Raw genomic sequence first — 26,663 nt, 5'->3', positions numbered from 1 at the left:
CGTCTTGAAGTGGATGATACCTGAAATGCACCAGTGGGGAGTCTATGCAGCATTTCTGTGAATGGAAAAGAGCTTTTGGAAAGGGCTTGGATGTGTCCTACCGCCTTCGGAGCCAGCATCAGACTGCTGTCTGCTATGAGAGAGACTCTATTAATAGAGGGATAACTCAAAAGAAATCAAAAGGAGCCTTAGCCTGCCTGTGACTTACCTGTCAAGGACCCTTTGTCATGGCTGGCTAAAAGCAGGTCAGCTGTGCTAGCAAAACATTGCACTGGTGTGAAAAGATTAGACCCCTTTAATTGACATGACTGTGGAGGCAAGCTCTCCCTTCCCCACCTGAACAGCTGGGCCGGACAGAAGAGAGCGACTGCCAGTTTGACGGGTCTTTTGGGGAGGTGGCACACAAAGACAACCCTACCTCACGTCTCCACTAAATGTCACTGCGGCCCTAGCTTTGCAGAGCAGAGTTGAGATGGGGCAGTAGCTCTGTAATACGACTGAGGTCCCCATGAGTCCATAGGTGACATCCAGGGGTGCTTGTACATGTCATGGAGGTTTCATCCCCAAGGTTTTATCCTATGCCCCCTAAATTGAAATGATGGGGCACAGAATAAAACCCTGAGGATTAAATCATTTCAATTTTCCTGGCATGTTATGGCACTAGGCCCAAGCCCTTTTTTTTTGTTGTTGTTGGAGCTGGAGCCTGCCCGGCCGAGCCTGGCCAGGCTTCCAGGACCCTGTGCACCATCCCTGCCACCTTCTCCAGGCCCTGGCACAGCCAGCCACCCTCCTGCTGCCCCCCTGCACTGTCCCAGTGCAGCCCAGCCCGTCCCAGGGAAGGCAACGGTGACAGTGCATGGGGTGCTGGAAGAGTTGAATTGGGCTCAGTGCTGTCTCTGAGCTGGGGCAGCACCTGGCCTGGGCATCCCCAGGGTGTGCCGCCACTGCAGAGGGAAGGACCGGGGGCTCCCACAGGTCATGGGCCGCTCAGCCCACCAGCAGCTTGCCCCATGACCTCTGGCAGGCTCTGCTGAAAAAATAAAAGGATTGGGCCCCTCACTGCTTCTGGCGAGGGGCCAGGTCTTTTTCTTTTTCATTTTTCATCATATCCTGCCCACCTCTCCTGCAGCCAGTGGGGCAAGCTGCCAGCAGGCTGAGCGGCCCCTGAGCTGCGGGAGACCCCGGTCCTTCTCTCCGCAACAGAGGTGGTGTCTCCCAGGGCTGCCCAGGCAGGCTGCTAGCAGGCCAGGTACTGCCCCAGCTCAGAGTTGGGGAAGAGTTGGATCAGGCTAGGTGCTGCCTCTGAGCTGGGTCAGCCCCTGGCCCACTAGGAGCCTGCCCAGGGGTACTGCTGCCATGGAGGGAAGGACCGGGGCTGCTCAACCTACCAGCAGCTTGCCCCCTAGCCATGGGAGAGGCAGGAGGCTTCACCAAAAAACATGAAAAAAAGGGATCAGACCCCTCACCACTTCTGCAGAGCCTGCCTCCCTCTTCCACGGCTGGGTGGGCAAGCTGACAGCTGCATCGTTGCGATTTGCCAAGTTGCAAACTCATTTAAAACCCCCCGAAGTCCTGCATGTGTACACGGTGACGCCATTAAGCCACACTAACATGTACATGTGAGGAAAATGTCACTTTATGGCATTGCGTGTACAAGCACCCAAACTGGCTGGCACATCCATTCTGAGGGGATAGAAGAGGGCGAGGAGACTGGGGAGAAGAGTCAGCAACATCACCTGCGTGCACGGCAGCGTAGTGGTCTGCTGCAAATGCCCTTAACCTTCTGTGCAGCCTACTACAGCATCAGCATTTAAGCAGGCTGGCTGTTTGGTAGGTGTCTGGATACCTAACAGGAAAACCGTGCTGGTTCTGTGGACTATAGCAGTGCTTCATTAGAAGTCAAAGGAACCCACAGGAACCCAAAGCTGTGGGATAGATCTGTTTTTAAATATCATGGGCTAAAAAAAAAAAAAGAATTAGCTAAACTTCTAATATTCAATGTCACACGTTTTACAGAACAATTTAATTCTTCCTTTTACCACCTAGCTCATATTGCATGGCAAACATAGCTGCATCTTCTTGGTTTTTTTGCGAAGATTCATTGTCAAATTTATTGCAAACAGAAGAAAACACAGTTCTAAGGTGACTCTTCTCTATACTATATAATTTTTTTAATTCAGGAGATTAAACTAATGACGAAAGACTGCTAATGAGGCCAGGACAATGCAGTATTATAGTCAGTATTATTAGTTTTGTTGTTTTTTTCCCTTACCATTTTAATAACCAGCAAATTTATTGGTTCTTTGGCATTTTAATAACCCACGGTAGGGTTCTGTGTTAATGAACTAAGTAAATTGTTCCCAGTTTGTTGTATGACTTTATCTTATTCTCAAAGGAAAAGAGGCAAGACTATCCTACTGTTGAATTTTCCAATATCCTACTCATTAAAACCCTCAATGAATGCTATTTAGCAGACCTCTAGGTCATCCTGATTAGCAAGAAGGAAAAATTGCTGTAATTAGCCTTTGCTTGATGTTTCACGAGTAACGTCCATAAAACAATATATTGAAAACTGTGCATCAGGATGTCTATAAAAGAGGCAAGAAGATCGTTGACCAAAACCAGTTGAGCTAATAATTTTTGCCATCAGGAAATATGTTTAGTGGCCATAAAATCCCTATTTAGAGTAGGCACGCACCAGGATAATTAATCACCCAGACTTTCCAAACATTACTTGTCACTCAGGAAGTAAGTCAGAGAGCTTGTGAATTTCAAGAAGGGTTGTGTGTGTGTGTAAATTTGCACACAGGTGCACACACACACACACACGGGTTATTTTCATCAGATGTAGGATATTCAAATTGGTCCATATTGCTCCAGTTGTTGGGCATGAGTGTCCAGCATCAGCATCCTAGCCAGGTTTACTTTACGTTGCATTTTGCAATAATGGTGAAGGCTGGCATTTCAATTAAGCTGTCTCTCTACAGTTGTTCTACAACCCCATAGCCAAGGCATTAACCTTTGAGATGAAACCGGCATGTTTTTCTTGAAATTGAAAATATTTCATACCAACAGCATCAGCCTTGCTTTCCCTGGAACTAATGCTCTCAGATCCCATGCGGTGCCCTTTCACCGCCCAGGCTACAGTTCCAGTGCAGACAAGGCTACCGCTGACCCATGGTCATTGCCATCTGATGCTTTTTATTGGTCTAGGAAGAAACAAATTGGCTGGGATTAACCCCTTTCTCAATTATCAGCTGTCAAAGCTCATCATCAGACCTCACTTCTGTTGGCCAAGAACTCATGAAGCTAGGTGGAGGTTATTCACCCAGCCTTTGATCTAAAGCCCGTAGAAAGACTCTTATTGACTTCTGTGGGCTTTGAATCTGGTGCTGCAAAGTGAATGCATGGAAATAGATGGGCCAAAGAAATTTCAGGTCTGTGCTGTAAAGTCTCAGTCCCTCTGAGACTTCACCCTTGGTTGAACTTTGTGTATTGGGAATAGCCATTGACTTCATCATAGCTTTGCATGCCATAAAGCTAACTGTTTGTAGTATCAGAGCTGAAAGTAGAGAACATCCCCTGTTTTACTCTACAGTCACAATAGCAAGCCTTAATATTCCCAAGCAGAAGACACTGAAAGCATTGAGATCTTTGCTTCCAACATGCCTTTTCTTCTTGTGATTCACAGGAGCACTTATAGATACCTTTGGGGATTACAAATACATGTTCATTAAATGTGGAGCCGTGATGGTCTTGGCAGGAACGTTCCTGTTCATCATGAATTACTACAATTACCGCATGCTTGCGAAAGAGGAGAAGGCAGTGGGCACGAAGGACCCCGAGCATGGAAAGCCAATAAATGAAGGGAGCAATAACTGGGACAGCGAAAAGATGCAGGATGGCCAGGAGCTGGAACCGTTGACAGATGAACAAGGACTAAAGAAGGAAGTTAATGGCCTGAGTGAAGTGTAAGCCTGTTGCAACAGGTTGCGTGGAGAATTGGGAAGGAGCGGGAGGGGTTCATTTCTTCAGCTGACTGTAACAGTGAAATCATTTTAGGTGTCTCAGGCTTTGCAAACCCGGCACTGCTCACTTACTCCCGCTTCAGGCATGCATTCAGTTGGCCTTTAGGTAAAACAGGCAGCTTAAAGGGGCCCTGAGAACACACCCCGGGAGGGCTGTGCCATGCCCTCTGAGCCATTTAGTCTCCCTACTCACCAGCCTTGGACGTGTGAGGGGCAGGGGCTTCTTCCAAGCAGCAGTCCTGGGCTGTGCAGGGAGGCAGTCTAGCCGTAGCCTAACTCTGCCTTTGTCCTTTGCGCCAGCATTTGATAAGACCCCGGATTTGTTTTTCTAGTCTTCTCCTAGACAAAGCAGAGCAAAGCTATAGCATACTGCACAGCCCTGCTCCATGCTGAGGACCCTGCCTCCTTTTTTGGATGGTTTCTCTAGTAGGAATCGTACAAGCTTGTCACTCGACTTCTGCTCTTGTTCACGAGTGACTTCCATTGACCTGATGCCTAATCCGGTGTCCAGCAAGGTCAGTGCAAAGACCCCCACTCACCTCACTGGGCTCTGGATTAGGCATCTTCTCCTTGTTAGGGATCTTCTTTTGAGAATGACTCTTACTGAAGGCCTGATCCTGTCTCTGCTGGCGTTCCCGGCCCCTGCGAAGTGCCTCCCTGCCCTGCCCCCTTGACCTTACCGCCTTAGACCCAGGTGTGAGAACCTACCAGGGGGTTTTGGAGACCACACTCGGTTTGCAGCCGTGCTTTTACTTTGCACCTTCATCGTGCGGAGGAGTAATTAGGCTTTCTGAGAGAAGATATTCTTCAGCACCTCAGAAGGGAGGAGTTTAGGCTCAATTGCACGGCACTCCTTGGGTTGCTTGTTCATTCACGTGATTTGTGAGGAAAGACTGAAAGAATTAAGGCAATTTAGTCTGGAAAAGAGAAAGCTGAGGCAGCATTTGACAGCAGTCTGCAAATACCTGGAGGGCGGTTATAAAAAAGTTGGTTATATGACTGGCAGTAATAGTCTCAAACTGCAGCAGGGGAAATTTAGATTGGAGATTAGGAGGAGTTTTCCCACCATGTGGCAGGAACAGGCTGCACTCAGAGGTTGTAGACTATCCATCCTTGGAAGTTTTTGAAAGCAGGGTAGACAGATACCTGACTGGGATGGTTCAACTAAGTCAGAGATGCATAAGCTTTTGCATGCAGCAGCTGCTGTTTAGGAAAGCGTATGCATCTCTGATTCAGTTAGTCTATAAGGTGCAACCCTACCCCAAATTCTGCCTAACTTATGCCTAACACGGCTAACGTAACTACCTCTGTCTGAGCCGGTTTAGTCAGGGGCGATCCTGCCTTGAGCAGGGGGTTGGACTAGATGATCTCCTGAGGTGCCTTCCAGCCCTGCTTTTCTATGATGATATGATTTTCATTTTGAAATCAGGCCTGGTTTAATGAATCTGCATGAATTAAATCCCTAGTTTCTAAGCTATGACAATACGCACATGGGTATGAGTGTACATGTAAAGTACTCAAAATAGCTGCTAGCTAATGTGCTCCAGACTGGGAGCCAGGCACTCATGAGCCTTTGGCCTGGATGACCAACTGGTTGTTGCATGAGCAAGTCATGGGATAACCGAAGACACAGTTGGACTAAGTAAAACTGAAGGACGGGATTTGCCCTGAACGAAGGACCTGTGCACTGTGTCAGTCTTCAATTTTTTGTGGGCTTTCTCTGTCTGTTAAGTTCCAGGTCGTGGGAAGGGTTCATCTATTAATATTTAAACAGAATATGGTAGACAGAAGCAGAGCTTTGAAGTACTGTCTACTCTCACAACACCCACGTGGTGTAGGGAAATGTTATTGCCAGTGTCCTCAGGCACTAGGTTGGGTATTTCAGAAGGTGATCCATAGAAGTCAGCATATTAAGTGAGGAGCCACCTAAGCTAGGCAATAAGCAATACCAGTAGGAAAGAGGTGCGTCTTCCTTGGGATGTAGACTCCTTACTTGCAATCCTAGACCTTCTCCCTGGTAGGGTTGGGCTTTCCTCACAAAATACTATTGTTCAGCAGTTGGTCCAAGTCTTTTCTCTATTGGAGAGAGATTCAAGCTCGTGTCTCAGCCAAGTTCCCTCCCCGTTGGACTATTCCTAGGTTGAGCCGGGTTAAGGAGGTAATCTCATTCCTTCAGGTTGCTGTTGTGTCTGGGGTAAACCATCATTAGAGGCAAGACAGTACTTAAGCAAAGGGCTAACCCTGTAGTTTAGTGGTTTAGGTACTTGACTAGAAAAGGGGTGAGTTCTGGGTTCAAGCCCCTTCCTCTAGTTTGTGGTTTTATGTAAAGCAGTCATTACCTAGAATACCGTTTGGAGGGATACAACATGGCTATGAGGGATTTTTTTTTCTTTTAAAATCATTCCTATGTATACTGCTGCTCTTTAATTATACATAATACATAATAATAGATTAGACAGGAGATTTGCATAGGATGATTTGGATAAAGATGATCTTGCCTCAGGCAGGGGGTTGGACTAGATGACCTCTGGGGGTCACGTCCAGCCCTACATCTGTAGGATTCAATGGTCATAACTCTCCCCACCCCACCCACTCTCTGGGTGAAATCACGGTCCTACAGCGCTAAGCCACGGGGTTGAAGAGGGCTGTGAGTTCATCCGCCTTGCCTTTGCTCTGGAGAGCACAGCCACACAATATTGGAGCAGTTGTTTTTTAAGACTCTTTGTTGTCATCAACTAAATATGCCACTGCTATTTACTACCTGTGGTGTTGCTGGAAAGGCCTGAATGTTGTCTGACAGCACATGTCATTTGGAAACATTACGGTATCAAATAAAACACTTTTACAAAACTGTTGACCTTTCTTCAGTGTTTGCCTACGGGGCCGATGTTGGTCTTCTCTTCTGTTAAGCGTCCCACAAGGTCTCATCGCTGTGCCCGGTTTCAGGCCTTCATAGAGATTCCTACAAGTAGGTTCACTTTTCCATGCCACACTCACCATGTGAAACTTCTTGCCACAAGGCATTGCAGACCAAAGAGGAACTGGATTTCAGGATGGAAAACCAGGACATCTGGGTCATAGACGTTGTAATAAAAGCATAAGAAAGAGTTGAGTACAAATATATTGCTCATACACCTGGAAGGGGACTGCAGAAAGTCACCCCAGGGCAGGACAGTCCATGTGTAGCTCATCTCTTATATTGAAGGTTCCCACCCAACCCTATCAGTCAATTAACTCTAGAAGCTGGCATAATACGGCATGGAAATCACTTGTCCTAAATGCTGATTTACACCAGCTGAGGTAAGGTGTCCAATTTAGTGGGAATCCAGAACATGCTTAATAAATGTAGGATCTTATAAACACTTTATAATACTATATATAACCCTACCAACCACATACAGTAGCATTTCCAATGCAAAAAGAGAAAAGCAGCAATATATGGAATGAATGCATAAAATAATAATCAGTGCATTGCTGGTTGCAGAACAGGCTATCGCCATGTTTAACAAACAGCTCCTTGTCACTTTTTACACCCCCAAAGGTTAAACCACCACTTTCCCATTTTCTTGCAAACTCGGTTCTTTCTTTACTACTTGAGAAGCTCCTTATTCCACACTTGTGTGGCTTCTTTCATAGGAGCGATTTTAATGGAGGCATTGACATGTTTTTGATGATTTTTGGCCTTCTGTGTAAGGCTTGGCTCCCACAGTACAGAGCACCTGGTTTCAGTCCAGCAGAGCTCTTAAGCATGTGAGTAACCTTAGCAATGTCTCAGCATGTTTAAGTGCTTTGCTGAAGGGGGTCCGAAATGTTCAATACGCCAGTCCATAAACATGTTTCCAAAGACCAGCAAATATATCAAGGAAGTGTTCCTAAACTCCTGTTCATCTCTGAAGTGTGAATGATGCAATGAGATGCCTCCCTCAGCACAAACTATAGAGAAGGAAGGCACCCTAATTGCAGATCTCATTTGGTGATCTGCATGGTAAATTGGACACATTATAGTTACAGATGCACTTGCTCAAAAGTACCTTTTTGACAAGTCAGGTGGAAGGAATATTGGTCAACATACTCGTTCAGCAGGGGCAGGGTTTTCATTTTAAATATACAGAGACAGGTTTGTTTTTTTTTTCACTGCATTTCAGTTGACTTCTGTTGCTAGACAGCTATTTCACATTAAATTAGCTTGGATCTTAAGAATTGTGCTTGGCTCCTGCGCTCAGGGATTGCTTGGGGCTTTAAAAGAAGCCTTAGTCTGTTTTGTGGCTCTTGCTTTGTTCTTTCTCCTGGATTTTTGCTTCAAGGGACTTGTTGGCTGAACAACAGACTGAGAAAAGAAACAGCTACCAGAGAAGGGCTGTGAAATATTCCTTCTGCTCCTTTGCTATTGCTGTGGGCCTTTGTTTCCATTTGCAAAGCAATGCAACCTGAAGCGACTGGTATCGCCTGGACAGGGAAATCCAGATAGCTTGAAGAAAGGCTGAAAGAGCTAGTGTTGTTTAGTATGGAGACGAGAAGACCATGGGAGGATTTGGTAACAGCCTTCAAATACCTGAAGGATGATTACAAAGAATGGAAGTGGGCTGTTCTCCGTGACTGGGGGTGCAGAGGGAGGGGACAGGACTAGGAGTAGCGGCCTCAAACTTCAGCAGATGGAGATTAAGAGGCACTAACTAAATAAGAGGGTGGTCAAGCACTGGAATAAGCTGCCTAGAGAAACTGTGGACTCTCCATCCTGGAAGTTTTCGAGAGCAGATTAGATAGACACTTGACTGGGATGTTTTAGTCGGGGACGATCCTGCCCTGAGCAGTGGCTGGACTAGATGCCCTTGTAGGGCTCCTTCCAGTCCTACTTTCCTATGATCATGCCGCTGTGGTCAGCTTTTGAGAAACAGATGCCATTGGACAGGACGAAGTGACAAGCACCCCGGACGTTTGCACAGGGCCTGAATGCGACTACTCTGTTCCTGCAAAGCTGCCTGACAAAGTGTGCAAAGGTGCGTATCACAGCAGCCGTGTATCAAGCAATGCCCACCCCTTTCAGGTTTCACCTGAGCAATCATTGTTTCTCATAAAAATCCCACGTAAAGAATGCGGTTGTTCAGTTTTAATGCCTGGACACACGTGTTTATATCTGTGCAAATGAGGAGCAAAATTACAGTCCTGTCCTTGTGCAATTTTCCAGAACCTGATGTAGTTATCCTGGGTGGGAGGAAAGGAAGAGTAAAATTATACTGGTATACTGGTATATGTTATATGAGGTATAGGCGGTGTGTGTCTCCTGCTCTGCGACAGCCAGCAAGACTAAGTAGAGATGGTCATAAAGCCCGAGGCTTAATCAATTCAGTCTTTGCAAGTTAATCTAAGATGCTTGGATTGAACTGAGAAGCAAGTGAACAGACATTCACTTTTACTTCCAGAAATGCAGCCACGTGTCTGCAGTGGCCCAGGCCAGAAGCCAGGGAGAGGGGGCTGCAGCAGACAGCTCGAGCCCAGGCTAGCCTGCCCACTGTATTGGGGTGAGGGGTTTGCAGGGGAGGTGCAAAGCACTCTGGGAAGTTGTGGGACCATGAGTTTACTGATTTAGATTAAATTGGTTTATCGAACTTCTGTTGCAGTTCCCCTCCAGATTCAGGTTAAGTCTGATACTACATCCATCCAGGTTTATCTTAAATGGATGTCAGCTTTTTGAAAGCAGTTTATAGGCACCGAATTTCTGTTTTGTTACACATTTGGACTGGTTTCAGATCACTTGCACCAGTTTGTGTGTCATTTCTGTCCCTAGCCTTCCTGATTGCAAATAAGTCCTCAGTGGCTGTCCTGCCACCTGGCTGTGAGGCTGTGCAACAGCAGTCAGACATGTTAATAAGTATGAAGTTAGCACAGGTGAGAGGCAGCATTAGCCCCTGACAGTGCTGCTGGTTATTACCATAGGTCCAAATTGTTGTAAATTTAAATCAGTTGATTCCCTGAGATTTAGATGCACTCCCCCAGATTAATTTGTCATTTACATTTCCTGTTCCCAATGCACTAAAGTTCGTCTCCCCATTTGACCTGCTAAATGTAATGTAATAGAACCACGATCTCAGGTATTTGAACTCCTAGTCTGTAAGCCGAAAGTTGCTTATCTTCTGCTTATCATGCAGAAGATGTAAAAGTTGGCAACTTCAAACCAATCTCTACCTTCTGTCTTTGATGAATGAAGTACACAGAATTGCTTCACTTCCGCAGTAGCGCTTCGGCCTGTGGAAGCATATGCAACTGGATGCGTAAAGCAGCACAAGAAAGGTTAATCTGCATTGTTTCCCATGCCGATCAGTCCTGCTTCTCAAAATCTACTCAGATAGGATCCAGCCTGCAGCTTTTGCTCATGTGAGTTGCCAGAGATGCAGGGCTAAGCATACAACACGTTTCACCTTTTAGGGGTTGTGTGTGTGTGAGAACGTGTGCTTTCCATTGCTAGGGAGATATATCTGGGATAAAATACTAGCCAAGAGGATGAAAATGGCGCACTGGGAACAAAATGTTTACACAAGCCTTTCTTGTTGAGAAAGCACAGGAAGCTGTGGTTTTTCCTCTCCTAACGAGGCAGGCCGAGCGTTGACAAAGAGCTGTGTATTCCTACAGATGTGTTTCAGATGAATTTGGGAGCACGGGGAGGAGGAGTCATTTTGGCAATATGTGCACAAAGAAATGCACTTGCTCTCCTCTCAATACAGGCAAAGTGTGATTCTCGGCCAGAATGGTCCACAATGCCCAGAGCAAATTGCTCCTGAAATGCAGCTAAGTGGAAGAAAATGGTCGCTGCATCAAAGAGGCGCAGGCCAAGTTTCGCTCTGTACTTTCATACCCTCATCACGTGTGCCTTGGAAATATGCAATCATTTTATGTAACAACAGAGATCACTGAGCAAGGCATCTTCCGTGGCAATTGACACCACATTTATTTGGCTGCATTCAGAAAGCGCCTGGTAGACAATGAAGGTTTATTAAAGATTATGCTAAGGTATTACTTTCAAATATGACTTTCATGCCAGTCAGCAGTGAGAGTAACATTGGTTATATTAGATGAGCAGACAGACATGACCTCATAAAAAAACAGTGTGAATGTTAAAATGCAGAGTATTCCTAAATGTCAACGGACCCTTCCACAATATCAGTAGCTCTCAGGAACAAAGTCTACATTTGCCATATATTGCTGCTTATCTACCTGCCTTTGTGTTTAAAATGGGTATTATTTAATTTTCATTTATATCTGATGGAAGAATTGTATAAACAAATGATTTCAAAATCACCTCCAGGGGCTTTGCAGCTAATCCACACAACTCTTAAGTATACTACACAACTATGCAGGACATGAAGCCCCCTCCACTGACTTTTCTGCAAACGGGATCAGTTGAAACAAGAAAGACTGTCAGGCTCCACTAAACCGAAAGAAATGAACGCAGAGACATACTTAATGGGGCAGACCCAAAGCAGCTACCAAAAGGACCTGATGAGAGCTGTCCAGCAAGGGAAGAAGAAGAAATGGAATCAACTATTAGAACAACCAAAGCAAAGAAGAAACGGGACCAACTGTTCAACAACCATAACCTCACAGACAGCAACACTGAAAACAACCAGGGCCATAGCACCCACTGCACCAGCTTATCAAAACACCCTGCCCCCCACAGTGCAGTGTGACTTACCTGCACTCACCAGCTGGCAGAGCTCTCTCAGACATCATCCATCTTTGGGAAACCCATTGGGCTCATGTACACACCACAATTTTTGCCCTTTCATGCGCTGCAACTGCATGTCTGTTTGCACAAGCAGAATTTCCTGATGCTTTGACACAAAAGAAAGGCTTTTAAACTAAAACTCCTGGGATGTAGTTTATTTTGGCTTGCCAGGAATTGAAGTGTCACAGCCATGAATTTGTCGCCTGCAAACACAAAGGCACTCAAAGTTGTGTAATGATCCTCTTTGACCACCAGATGGCGCTGCGACGTTTTTGTAGTTCAACCCTTTAAAAAAGCAGAAGCAATTAGAAAATGAAAGCCATTCAAACCAACGCTCCTCCGACATAATTTATTTTTCTTGTGTGGTTTGCCATCTCCCTGCTTCCACAGCTGCGTGGCAGGACACGGGTGCGGGGGGGCAGTGCTGGACCATCCCTCTGGTGCAGGCCAGGGACCCGGCTGAATTCGTTTGAGAACCTAGTACATGTAAACACAAATATGGCGTTCCAAAATAAACAAGTTTAAATTTTATAAACCTATTTAATGTAATGAGGTTTAAAACCTGTGGTGTGTACAGGCCCGCTTAGTTCTCAGAGGCAGGTTGAGGGTTATGGTGCTCGCCAAGGACTCTGGAGACCATGTGCCTCATACTTACTGTGTGATCTTAAGCAAGCCATGAAGGCCCAGAGACTTCCATGTGATGTTTCATCTTCCCTTTGTAAAAAGGCGATTACAACACATCTTTCCCACCCAAGAGTGTGAGCCTACACTCATGCTAGGTTGTGCGGTGTTCAGGTACTATACTCATTAGGCTCATATAAGTGTCAGAGGCAGACAGTGATATGAAAGCTGACAGTATTTTATGGTACCAAGAACTCCCAACACTCACCCTACTCAGAGGAAAGCAGGGAGCATGTGGGCATATTACTTACAACCATGGGGCAGCAGGGACCAGATGACATGCCCACCCATGTCTGTGGTTTGTGCTCCTGCTTTCCTCTCCCAAAATAGGATTTGTTCCCAGCTCATTAGTTAGAGGTTGTTTTGGTTTTTGTTTTTTTCTTAACATGGATAGAGGCCTCACTTGTGAGGGATGATATATGGACCACAGGAGCACATTATTCTTCCTTCCTCTGACTGAGTTTGTGTAGCTCTCCTACCATTATTCCCAAAAGTCTGCCTGGTAAGAGTAAGGGTGTGTATATTTATGCAGAATGACTTATGAGCAAATATATTCCTTCCTGACAGGTTGTGTTCTCTATAATGTCTGTCATTATTCTACCTGACAATAGCGTTAGCACGTTGATATGGTTAAGACAAATGAGTCCTTGCATCTCATCCAAGAAGCTAATAAAGAAGATACATTTTCTCCTAATGACTTGTGCTGATAGATTAAGACCAGCCGCAAAACCTCCCCATTGTGTTGGGAGTGGGATAAAGCTTACTGGGGCTTCTCCTGAATGCAGCACAAACATGCCATCCATTTTACTATGTTCAAACTGGAGCTTTGTCTCAGAGCTAGCTAGTTATAATGCTGCTCACCCGGAAGGTGCAAGTGCTTCCATTTATGGTGCTCAACTAAGCCCCTTGGAGGGGGCTTGGTTTCCAAATGTTGGATACTCTTTCATTCAACAAGGCCCATATTTGCAAAAGTAGCTTCTAATTCCAGGTACTTCCATTTCTGGCTATAAACCATCACTCCTGGAGTTACCAGCCCCTAGCCCCTAGCCCACTCAACTTTGTTAGACTTAAGACCCCCCTTGCAAAATGCCAGCTCTTAGCTTTGCCTCATTTTTTGAGTATGGAGGCACGATAGAGCGAATCTTCCATTGCGAAGAACTGAGCGAGACCACAGCAGGGCAGAAAGTCTGTGACACTGTGGATTCCTATTTGAAATCTCTGGGTTTATCTTGTGGATTGTGTGCAGGTGGGTGCACATCTGACAGTGTTAATATTGCATGCCACCCGGTGACACCCTTAAAGAGATTGCTTGGCACGCCAGGCCCCCTGGTTGAGGAACACTGTTCTAGCCAAACACTTGCTGAGCATTATCAGACCTACCTCTTTGCTTGATTCCCCTGAAACTCTTCACTCGTGCTTGTTACCAGTATTACAACGAAATTACAATTACACATGCTCTAAACCTGGCAAAGTAGAGTATTAGCCTAATCTTTTTTCAGAAGCAGATCCTACAGCTTCTGGCCTATGCTGACAGGGTGGGCCTGGTATCTACAGCTCTGGAGGCATGCGTTTTAAGTCATGCTGAAGGCTGCTTGCTGAGCCTAGCTATAAATGACTATGGAGCCATTCAGTCTCAGGAGTCAAAGGCAACCAGTAACATGCTGGTCACATTGCCTCTTTGGGGTTGGCTATAAAAACGGGTGTGCCTTCATCTCAGTAGCCCAATGGGCTGTTAAATGAAGATCAAACAGCACCTCTGCTACTTGGAGTCAACCTGCATCTAACTTGGGGGGATGGAGGGGAGGTGTCAAACTCACCTTGTGTTGCAACTACTCCAGATGCATGGGGCGTCTGGTGAGGGCTGGCAGCCGTGGAAGTAGAGCCGTAGCAGCGTGGATGGGCAAAGCACCCGGAGGGTGACTGGGACAACCCTCACACCTGTCACCGATCACAACGTCCACTAGATTTGAGTCTGGAAACATTATTGCACCAATTCACTCACTGTAACAAGCATTTAGAGGTGAGCACCATGTCGAAAGGTGCTATGGGATGAGACTTGAAGGCCCGCACTCAGTAATACGGGCATGAAGTGCAGCTTCCAGTCATAGGGCTGCTGATAATTATATGCAACAACAGCTACAACTGTAGCGCACCAGCCACGTAAGTAACAGGTATTGTGATGTGCACCTAGAGTTAGCAGTTAGGGCTGGGGCATGATGAAGCACCAGCAGCATCGTTTCATTCTCTGAATGCATTTTTTTTTTCAGCAGTAGCAATCGCGGAACAGGCAATTTCCCAGGGATTAATGAGGCCCTGCAGAAAGTTGATAGACTGAAGTTCAGCAGAAGACCATTAATCCCCAGAAATGCCCTATGCCAAGGTTATTAGGAGGTGAAAATAGGCAAGAAAAAATATGCACATGGATTTGTATCCTGGCTGCCTTCAACAGCTATATCTACAGAATTAATAGCCAGTCTGTTAGCCACCTGCTTTCCTTCAATTGTGTCTAAATATGTTATTCCTTTTGCAAATGTCGGGGAAGCTGGGTACCCTGATGCATAACTGGAAGGACATGGGGCTACGTGCACAAAGAAGTTGGTTCAACTCACTTGGGCACCCCGTGGCCTAGTGAAATCACAGCCCTGTGAGGCACACAGGCAATCTTTATAAGGCCCAAGAGGATGGGACCCACAAACTCCTGCCCCCCCAAACAGGGAACCACCTAAGCTGGCTGCTGGAAATACCCTGGAGACGGGTGAAGCATGTCTGCCAGGGGCCAAGGGGCCTGCCATGAGGCAGATGGAGGTATCTGCTTTCAGATGTGTGCCTATGTCAAAGTACAGGGAGAAGAAAGAGTCCCCACCCCTACCGCCCTCCCAATAGCCGGTATATTTGAGCCATAAAGCTGCCAGCAATGCTTGGAGTTTACTTGAGACCTCAGTTTTCTGAAGCACATGATCCTGGCTGTCCTGTATCCAGAAACAATGCTACCAGTTGAGCAAAAATATCCATCACCACAGGGCTATACAGAAGTGCTGTTTCATCAGTCATCCTGCTCACATGATCCCATCCCAGAGCTGAGGGTGGTAATGAAAGTAATTTAACATACATCTATAATTAATTTACTACACTCTTCCAGCTGGTGGCAGCCGTCCTACCTAGCAGAGGTCAGGAAACTGATCTGCAAAGCATAAAAATACTGAGGGAAATGCTGTAAAGCCAACCGCTTCGGTTCACTCCCAGGCATGTACACAGTTTAAACACCCACGGAGAAAGGTTTTTAGAAGAAACACCGCCTAATAGAAATTATTGCAAATAAAAGTCTCACCTTCCTTTTGAAGAGCTACTTTGGAAGGACAGAAAAGGTAGCAGGTAGCACAAGGTCTCAGATTTGCTCCCACCCCATGATTTTGGAGGATGGGCTGCGTATAAACATGGCGCATAGGCCATGGTGCTAGGCTGTATTGCCATGAAAGAAGCCCGATAGTGGCTCAGGGATGTCGCGTTCAACCTCGTGCTAATCACAAGCAGCTCCGCAGTTAAAACTGGCTCATTTTTTCCCCCACTCAGTCCTCCTCCACAACATGCCCGCAGCATGCATCACTGTTTCTATTTAGCATCTCTTTAGTTTCACGTCTGCTAACTCTGACATCATATCATCGAACACACCCCAGGATGTCTTGCGAAGTAAACACCCAGGATTAACAAATGCTGATGCCGGCTGGGATCTTACACCGTTTCTACATGGACGTATCTCACCTAGCATCAGTGGTGCTCCTCCAGACCAATACTACCATGAGCGAGATCAAGATTAGCCCAGAACAACCCTGAGCACAGAGGTTCAGAGACCATGGGTTTTTTTTATCACGAGTCAACTTTTTGAGGGCCAAGATACTACAGTTCAGTGTCCACCTATCTTGGGATGAGAGCATGTACACGGGGAATTACTCTGAGCTACTCATTACTGCAGTCTTCCACTTGGCATACACACATGACATGCAGAACATGCTTTCACCAGCCACCTTTGCATGCCTAATTTTAGACCTTGGAAGCATTTTTTTTTTTGGATCAGAAGAACTGTGCCACTGAATCCTCAAATTTGTGAACTATCTTGAGAGAAGCATTTCCAATGAGCTGCTTTTTTTTTTTTTGATTTGCTGGTGGAATAATTATTCGGGAAGGAAGATTTCATAGATTCATAGATGTTAGGGGCTGGAAGGGACCTTGCAGATCATCCAGTCCAGCCCCCTGCACTAGGCAGGAAAAAGCAAACAGGGTCAAGTGACCCCAGCGAGGTGACCGTCCAGTCTCCTTTTCAAGATTTCAAGGGTTTTTCCAGATTTCTTAGCTCTAGGAAAAAAGCAGGTAACTGCATCAGCTTAGCATCAGATAGAACAGTTACTTTCATTTAACTGCAGGATCTCAATGACACTGGGCAAAGGGAAGTGAGCAGGAAACCCTCCTGCATGATCTCCGGACCATCACAGCTACAAGAACATGGCAGCGCTGCTACAGCATTGAACTGCTCCTCGCTGACGCTGCCATGGGCAAGATCAGGATCTGGCCCTGGCTGTGGGCAGAGCGGCATAGACCGGCCCGAAGAACTAGCAGGGGGTTTGCCTGGGGAGCTTTGCTGCCTGAGGTCCCTCGAGCTGCTCCTTCACAAGGCAGCAAGCACTTTCAGCATCGGCAGCTGAAGCCACGAGAGGCAGAGCCGGCAGCAAAAGTTGCAAGCCACCTTTGAAGCCGACAGAAAACATGCAGGGTTGCTTTTGAAATGCCAGGGGCATTGGCTTGGGGCACATACCCTTTAAGATGCCTCAGAGCCTGAGGATTATACGCACCCTAGAAGAACCAGGCTGCAAGGGGCTGGGAAAAAAGGCTCCTTCTTAGTCCGAAACTGGAGTCTGGGGCAGGGGTTGGAGATGTTTTTCCCTCTGTGTGTGTGTGTGTGTGTGTGTGTGTGTGCGCGTGGGTGTACAAGGGTGTGAATGTGTGTTGAATATCCACACCAAAGAGAGCAAGCACCTCACTAAGCTGTGGAAGGGGCCACAAAGCCGACGGGGCATTTCTCTGCAGCTCTGCATTCTCATTTTGCAGTGGCAAACCGGCACAACCACCTGCACTAATGTGACTATTTGCAGGGTCTCAGTAGAAGGGAGTCTATGCCATAAATGCCAATGTGCTTCCCATTACAACTCCAGGAGCTGTTCTGTGCCCAAGAAGTGGCATAGCTTGCTGTATATCTGCCTGCACATGCAAAATTTACAATGTTATTCTGGCATAAGAGCCTGTAATTTGCCATTGAGTTGCCGTACTAAAAGGCATTATCATGACCAGTTGGTATAGTCAGAAATGGCTGACAGAGCAGAGGCATCACTCCCTTGCCAGTCAGGCAGCAGGTTACTGGAAGGGTAGAGAAAGGCTTCAGTTCTCCTGAAGGTGCTGCTTTACCTGATAGGCAATTGCTGTTTGGGCGCGTCTACGTGTTGCCCTATGGTGATGTATGGCAGGGTACGGTGACGTAGTGTTGTCCTGTGGGGTCAGGCCAACTCTCAGGATCTCAATATTGCGCTGTTAGACACAATTGCACGTATACAAACACACAAATCAATTAGGTGCATACACACACACACTACCAGCTCAGGCACATACATATCCAAACCTGTAGGCACATGCATACCTATCAGCAATTCAAGCACATACACTATACACCCCAAAAGTTAGACACAGATCACTAATTCATATATCATGCACACAATGCCTGTATATATACACGCACACATACTCACACACATACAACCCACCTACACATACACACAGGTAAGTTGCTAACTTGGACGGTACAGTGTGTGTGTGTGCACTTGGGGTACCTGGGATACTTGGGGAAAAGTTAAGGTGAGAGAGAGAGAGATTTAAAGTGTAGGGAGTGAAAGTTGCCAGAACCAGGATTAGAACTGGTGGACTACAGAGAAACTAGTTGAGGAACTGAGGTTTGAGTTTATTTAACGTAGACTGGGGATGGAAACTGAGGCAGACAGCTGAGATATTGGGTGAAGGGACAGGTGAGTGGTGGCAAGGAGGAGACAGCCAGGAAAGACACTGAGGCAGAAACCTGGTTGCTCAGGGGAAAAGAAAAAAGCAGTGGGGATAAGACAGTGGCAAAGAAACAGGGGTTTGGAGTCAGAGGGGAGATCAGGACAGGTGCTGGAGGTGGCAGTGAGCCAGAAGCAAGAGAGGGAGAAATGAGACAGAAGTTAGAGGGGCGAGGAGCAGAGATTGGAGCGGGGCTGAATCGTAGTAAAGCAAAACCCAACTTAGGGGTCCAAATAACAGTTTTATTACACAGACAACACACTACACAGCCCCATGAAGTTATTGGTTCACATACTCACAAGCACTCACAATGGCAGCAGGAGAAAGAGACTCAGTGGAAGGGCTGGAGTCCAGGTGGGGAAGAGAAGCAGAGTCCAAGTCCTTGGTTGAAAAGGAGGTGGGGGTGATAGCTACCTATCCAGGCTAGAAACGGGTCCTTGTCCAGCAGGTGTTGTCCAGAGTGGGGTCACTGGCAGGGCCTCTGGGTGGATAGGTGGTGTGGCATGGTGCTGGTCCAGATGGAGAGGGCGTCCCACTGGGTCTGTCTTTATTGCCCCTTTTTACAGGGGCAGAACTTGTGTGACCCTAGTGACAGGAGGCATGCCCAGGCAAGGGTCAGCCCCGGTGTACTGAGCACATCATGCAGGGATGTGCAGTTTTGGGTGTCTGTAATGGTGAGAGTTGCTGGTTCTGCAGGGTCTTTTGTCTTTCAAATGCTGGGTTCCACACTAAGATGTGGGGGGGATGTGGGCACGCTAGAAGGGAGGAACAGGCTGCAATCAGACCTAGACAGGTTACAGGGGTGGGTGGACGAGAACAGGATGGGATTCAACACCAACAAGTGCAAGGTGCTGCACCTGGGGAGGCAGAACTGGTGCCATACCTACAGGCTGGGGAACTCCCTTCTTATCCATGCAGAGGCAGAAAAGGATCTTGGAGTCATCGTTGATGCCAAGATGAACACGGGCCGGCAGTCAGGAAGCCAACCGCACCTTGTCATGCACCCACAGATGCATCTCGAGCAGGTCCAAGGAGGTGATCCTCCCCCTCTATGCGGCACTGGTCAGGCCGCAGCTGGAGTACTGCGTCCAGTTCTGGGCGCCGCACTTCAGGAGGGATGTGGACAGCATGGAGAGGGTCCAGAGGAGGCCACTCGCATGGTCAGGGGACAACAGGGCAGGCTGTACGAGGACAGGCGACGGGACCTGAACCTGTCCAGCCTCCACAAAAGAAGGCTGAGGGGGATCTAGTGGCCTGTTACAAACTAGTCAGGGGGGACCAGCAGGCACTGGGGGAGTCCCTGTTCCCCCGAGCACCGCCAGGAGTGACTAGAAATAAAGGTCACAAGCTGGCAGAGGGGAGATTCAGACTAGACATCAGGAGGCGCGACTTCACTGTCAGGGCGGCTAGGGTCTGGGACCAACTTCCAGGCGAAGACTCCTGGGGGTCTTTAAAAGGAGGATGGATGAACACCTTGCCGGGGTCGTTTGACCCCAGTACTCTTTCCTGCCATGGCAGGGGGCCGGACTCGATGATCTGCTCAGGTCCCTTCCAACCCTACTAATTATGAAACTATGAAACAGTTGTGGGGATGCTTTGCTCTTTGCCAAATTTTCACCCTCCTATGAGGTATGTCTTGCTTACTACTCTCTTCTTGAAAATGCCTGCATTTTCAATCATATCATCATTTGTTTTGTGCGAGAGCTAAAACGCCCTATCGTGCTGGGACCTTCTGTGATTTACCCTGTATAAACACAGAACCAAAAAGATAAAATCAGTCCCTTATCCATACTGCTAACAGTCTATGTTTTATATTAACAATGTAATTTTTATATAATTTTCTATGGCATTTTTATTGTTGCAAAACACTTGGAGATGAGTACTATTAAATGGATGCATCTACATGACATGCTATGTCGCCGTAGCGATGAGCCATGGCAACGTAGTTCATTGCTACAGCAACACAACATTGGCAGGCACGAATCGTGATGCCGATGCTGGAAATCACCCAAGTGCCGCCAGGACTGTGCAGTAAATGGCTGATACTGTGCAGTCATTTAGTACTTCCTTTAGCTCCATACTAATTGACTGTGCAGTAACAACTGCGCAGCCAGGGGTATGTGTAGACGCACCCAAGCAGTATAAAACACTATTAATAACTTCCTTCCTAATTAAGGACTGATAACATTTTTTGTAAGGAAAAAAATGATTCTCCCTTTCATATGACATCTATGCATGACATATTTGTTGATGAACCCTTTGCAAAACAATGGGAGAAAGAAAGAGGTGAGGAAAAAATGTCGTTAAGCAATGACTACTAATGAATCATGTGCAAATCTACTTGAAATCAGTAGCATGTATTTTATCAGCTCATAAAAAACAAAAAAAAACCTGTGAAGGAAGGAATGTGGATTTTTAATTACTGTCAGATTGGGACTCTCTGAAAGTTCACATTATGTTTCAACGACTTGTCAACATTGTATAAACCAGAAATATGCTCAGTTAAAACAAAAAAACCCAATAACACAGTTGCTGTTTATTCCTGTAGAATGTGAACAAACTGGTGGATTTAGGCAATACATCACAACCCAGTGAAAATCTCCTTCTCATTAACCTTCTAGTAATATATATTCTTTTAAAGTTCATGCTATGGATAATTTGTTATTTTTCTTGTGGCTTTTGGTTTCCTGAAATGATCCTGATAGAACGACGGGACAGACCTGCTTTCTCCCATTCAGTGCAAAGGGTCAGGGCTGTAACACAATTGCTTGTGAATTCCTCCTTTTCTTTGGATGACCTAGAGAGGTATCTGAAAGAAGGCTGAAAGTTTTCAGCAATGATGAGCCTTTTAAGAGGACTTCAATTGCGTACCCAAAAGATGCCAAGTCACTATAGAGAACGTGGACCAGGGCATTTGAATGGTTGCAAATGGTTCGTCGGAAGAAGAACAAGGTTTAGAAGTGATGTGGCTGCAGACGGCGTGCCTCTCTATGCTTGCAGGTAGCCAAGTGCTCTCTAATCGAGCAGACCAGGGCATAATGAGGTTCAGGGGCTGAGAGATGAATAAAGATAAACTTATAACTCTAGACCCAAGGTGCTGGGTTTTTGGTTGTAGCCGTGTTGGTCTAAGGACACAGGCAGGCCAGGTTCTTTGAGCAGATGTGATATCTTTTTTTATTAGACCAACTACTAATAAACTACTAGATTAACTAGTCTAAACTACTAGACTAACTAGTTGGTTTAATAAAAGAGATCACGTCTACTCAAAAAAGCTTGCCTGCCTGGACCCAAAATGAACATTTTTAACAGTGGGAGCAAAGCCAAAACCACCCCCTGAGGGCTGCATGCGAATCACCACCGCTTGAATTCTTACATTCAGCCTGGACCCCTTTTATAAGAGATGGTAGGGGTTGCAAATGAATGAAAACAGCAGCTCGTGCTTTAGAGAAAGTTGTGCCATTCTTCATCCAAGAGGATTTTCTTGTAAAGAAAACTGCCTTTCAGTAACGTGAACATATTCATGCTTTCTGCTGCCTCGCACTGCTGTAGGTATGAAATTGCATCACCTGGTCATGTCGACCGAGCACCTGTGCTGGCAAAGAACACAGGTTGCCATCTAAGAATATAAATCTCTCCTTGACGATCCTTTTATTTTCTAATGGCCTGTTTGATCTTTTAATCAGTTGCCATTGCCACACTAGCAACAGCATGCAAGCCAACGTCCTGAAAGTGTATCCTAGCAAGAAAATGGATGATTTTTGCTTCATTATATCCATGCTGGGTTTTAGAACAGGCAATAAAGAGATTTTTGGAGCTGAATGCAGTGCTTGGATTAAACCACTAGAGATCAGTCTTGCCCTGTACTAGACAAACCGTGTTTAAAAGAAAATGTTTCTCTTGCTGCTGTGTGACCTTTGGCTTTTAGCATCTAATTTTCCAAACATACCTGTCTTTCCTTGCAAGCTCACGACTGTCCCTGAGGATATTCCCATAGCTTATTTGGCTAGGATGCCATTAATTAATTACCGGCAATTTATAGATGATTGACATGTAAATTGCATCTAGATACATTTGCTTTGTTAATAAGTATAGCTTCTCTCTGCAGTGATCACTCTTCCCTGCTCCCAAATTGTTGGAGTGAGATGTCTATGAAGAGAGATTTTTCTTTTCTGCTGCTACCTGCTGTCAGTTGCATGTAACATCTGGAAGGTTTGACTTTTCTTCAGATATAAAAACTGGAAACTAGCTGCTGTCCCCCGCCACCCGGCAGTGGAAAAGATGCTCCATGAAGGCATCTGTGTCAGGCTTTCTGCATCAACTTCTGTTCCCAACTCAAGGTAGGTTGACATGCAACCACCTTCAGGAATCAGCCAGTTTGGGGGTGGAAATGGTGGAAGGCTGCGATTCTTGGGATGCTTCTGTCGATGGGCTCCTCTGATCCAGTAACATCCCAGCCCTGAGCTCTGATTTCAGCAGCACTGAGAACTGGATCATGACATAGATCTCACTAGGACTTGATGAGAAGCAAATCTGCCAACTCCTTTGGCCATCCAAAATCCCTTGGCATTGGCCCTGCTCCTACAAACTGACCCCTGAAGGTAGACCCTCCTATCAGGTCAAAAGCATGATGGGTTTTAAGACACTGGGCGCATCTATGCATTGCCCTAGGGTGATGTAGCAACGTGCTATGTCGCCGTAGTGTGCGCTACAGCAATGTAGCGATCGCATGTGTCTGCACATGATTGCCAGCTGAGTTGCCGTATCTGTGCACTCCCCAGGTATAGTGCGCTGCTATGGCAACGTAGCGGCAAAATTTACCTATGCACATGGCGCAGTACCTGCCCATACTGCACTATGCTTTAGTACTTTCAAAAGTATGGTGACGTTGCTACGGCGCGGTGTTCCTTCTATCTCTAGGAAACCCATTGGGCTCATGTACACACCACAATTTTTGCCCTTTCATGAGCTGCAACTGCAAAGCATTTAAACCTGACACTTTTGGAAGTACTAAAACACCATGCCGTAGCAATGTCACCATACAGCAATGTATAGACACACGCAGGGTGTCTGGAGTTCCTTGTGTTTATTGGGCCTCACCTTGGAGGAAGATTGCATTATTTATGGAGACAAGAATCTTTCAGACTTCAGATAGGCAATATCCCCTGTCCCTTTGTCCCTGTACACTGCCGAAAACCAGAAACCCATGGGAACAGAGACTTCCATACTGAACCAGACCAATCTACACCAGTATTGTGACCATGGCCGGCACCAGACTGCAAGTGCAACCCTTCTGCCAGCTGTCAGCAGCAAAAAGGGCAGGTTCAAATAGTGAGGGGCTTTTTAAAAAACCAACAACCACTGTGGTCCTGAGCCCAGAGCTTCTGAGATAGCTAAATACTTGCAGACTCCCCCTTAGACAGGTCTTCCTTCCTTACATGCACCGAATGCCTGTGAAACAAAGAACGGTTTGCTAGGGGCAAAGAGGATACAGCATCCACTGGGAAAAATACAGACACTCTCTAAATGCATGAGGCATAAAGCACTCCTTGGGGTAACGCTGAGAGTAGTCTGTTCACATCTTTCCCTGTGCATCACTGTGAACAAAATGCCCCTCGCTCCACCACCTGACCCTCCCAGTTCATGACCCCACTCACAGTTGGGTGTCGGGAAGTAACAGAGTCCCAGAGTTGCCAAGCCTCTCAGGTAGGTTTGTGTCCAGCCCGTTGGGAAGTGCTGTCTGGTCCCAGCTTCAGCATCTTCATTGAGAGGGTGGATGCGAGGGGCCTTACCAGAGGCCCTCCAGTTCTGCCACTGGAGCAGCCAGGGGAAGAAAAGCTTTTTATACTGTACCACCTCAGCATTTACCTTGTGATGGGGGCTGGCTACTCTTGTTAGATTTGTAGGTGACCATCGCTGGGAATCTGAAGCATCAAACCGTGGTGGTGCCTTTCTTAGCTGCATCTGTGCATTTGTAGCTGGGCCCAATCCAGCAAAGCGTTTAAGCCTGTGCATATCTTTAGGTAACCCCACTGGTGTCATCATGTTGGGTTTCTAGTCTGGAGACAATGTACATGTTATTCCCTACTTATATTAGCATGCTAAAATAAATCAGGCAGAGGATGCCTGCTTAGCTATAGAAACATTTTAATCTCTCACAATAATGTTCCCATTTTAAACCCTAGTACCCAACCACAAAATAATAATAATAATAATAATGATGATGGTGATGATGAGGATGATACAGAAGAGGTTTTTACCAGCACTTTCATAAACACTAAAATTCAAAGAAGCAAGATTCTGCTCCAAAAATGTGCATGTAATTTGTCCAGTTTGCATTTCAGCAAGTTAGATTACAGATAGCCCCAGTAATGCCTACTGGGGGCAGGAGGGCCACTATCCCATTTCCCTGCTACTCTGACCAGTACAGTTGGGAGGGCACAGCTGCCGCCAATGTAGTTAGTGGAGACTGATCTCACTTTTTGTGGCATCTCGTATTGTGTCTGACCCTTCCTACTGAGAAGGGCACTTGCTGGACCTTTTTAAGAGCCGACGTGACAGCCAGACCCTCAAAGCAGACTGCCTCCATCTGATCCCCAGGGCAGTGCTGTGCCTTAATGCTTCAATTTAGCCCCTAGTTTACGGCTTCAGATATGGCAAAAATTCTCTAATCACCTTTCATTTTGCTTCTCAGAAATAAATTGAACATGATGTGCCGATGTAACCAGCCATGACAAATGATCGCGGAGATGTGCAAAGCACGGCGAGGCAAAATGCTGGAAAATCACACTCCAGCTCTGGATTTGTGTCGCAGTGGTGCAATACTGGGGCAGTTTCCCTCTGCGAGGACCAAGTTTAGACTCAACAAGAAGTCAAGGGCTTGTCCCAGGGTTTTAACAAACAGCTGAGCTTGAACAAAGTGTGTTTTGAAAATGGGAGGTTTTGATCGAATAGATCAATTTACACACACACATATTTACTATAACAAATTACTGTAAACCTCACTACTAACCCATTCTACTTAAGGCTTTGCAACTAAACCACAGGTACTTCGGTAGATACATTTCTAATGTAGATATAGCATGGTTGCCCTTAGGAAGTCTACATTTGCCAACCCTTGCTGTACAGTGTTATCCGAGACATTGCAATATTGCATTTGCCTCAATGCTTGTGAGCTTGGGCTCTGCGCGGCAGCAACCCATGCATGGTGGCTTTTTAATAGGAACAATTGACATTGCCAACCCTTGATAAGTGTCTTTGTTGCTTCTGTGTCTTGACAAAATGTCCGTGTGTGTGCTCTGTGGGCTGAGGGGGTACGCTCATTGATTACGAGTGCCTGCCTCCTACCTGCCTGGGTACAACCCTAATGATTGCTTGATATTTCAGGAGTTGCCAGGACAGCTTTTCATCCTGTGCATCCCACTAGGAGACTGCAGCTTTCCTTGCACATGCAGACCAAGCCTCTGCGATCCAGGTCTTTGTCTGGTCTATTGAAATGGACCCCAAATTGATCTACACCTTGAACCTATTTGGAAGCCAACAATAGTGATAAATCCTCCAGCCTACCTGGCAAGGAAAGCTGCTGTGGGCATCTTACTCTAGTGTTTCATAATCTGCCTGGACTGCCTGTGACTTTCTGGGTGGAGTTAAAAATATTGGTATTGACATGGTTTTATTTTTGATACCCACTGGAGGCATGCCTGTGTCCCTCCACAATGTGCAGACTTCGAATTCTGTTTCTTGCCAACAGTTGTGCATTTGTGTCTGATGGTTATTGGCATACATGCATAGAAAGTGAACTGCAGACTCTTGATTGCCTATGAAAAGAAATACAAAAGGCATATGGAGGAGGCCACAACTAGTTCATTTATAAACTCATCTGAACGTCAGCAGACATCTACTAGTGTTTGCCTGTGCCTTTGGTGGACTGTTGGTCAAAACACCATCCGATGGTTAATATCGAGCTAGAACAAACATCTGCTGGCCTGGGATTCAGGTCCTGGCGATGAAGCCCCTTCCAACTCAAAAAGTTAATGCTCACCCATGAGATTTAGGAGCCTTTTTGAAATGCCAGAAATGACAGCTCAGGTCTGCGTGAAGGATAGAGATTACAATGAAAGCAGGAGCCAACCATTTTGGTG

At 46.3% G+C, this 26,663-nt stretch overlaps 1 protein-coding gene across 2 annotated transcripts in view; it reads left to right on the top strand.

The window, feature by feature from the left end:
• Positions 1-6,883, top strand: part of LOC149855946 (monocarboxylate transporter 2-like) — a 49,866-nt gene extending 42,983 nt beyond the window's left edge. For both annotated transcript variants that reach the window (XM_090022521.1, XM_090022520.1), the window contains exon 5: positions 3,692-6,883. In XM_090022521.1, coding sequence (XP_089878647.1) covers positions 3,692-3,975 — 284 coding nt within the window. In that variant the 3' untranslated portion in view covers positions 3,976-6,883. The remainder of the gene's footprint in view (positions 1-3,691) is intronic.
• The last annotated feature ends 19,780 nt before the right edge of the window (positions 6,884-26,663 follow it).

Source organism: Crocodylus siamensis, chromosome 11, assembly GCF_052110815.1.
Source record: "Crocodylus siamensis isolate JL-2025a chromosome 11, ASM5211081v1, whole genome shotgun sequence".
Taxonomy (NCBI): Eukaryota; Metazoa; Chordata; order Crocodylia; family Crocodylidae; genus Crocodylus; species Crocodylus siamensis.
This window is presented reverse-complemented; position numbering and strand designations above follow the sequence as displayed.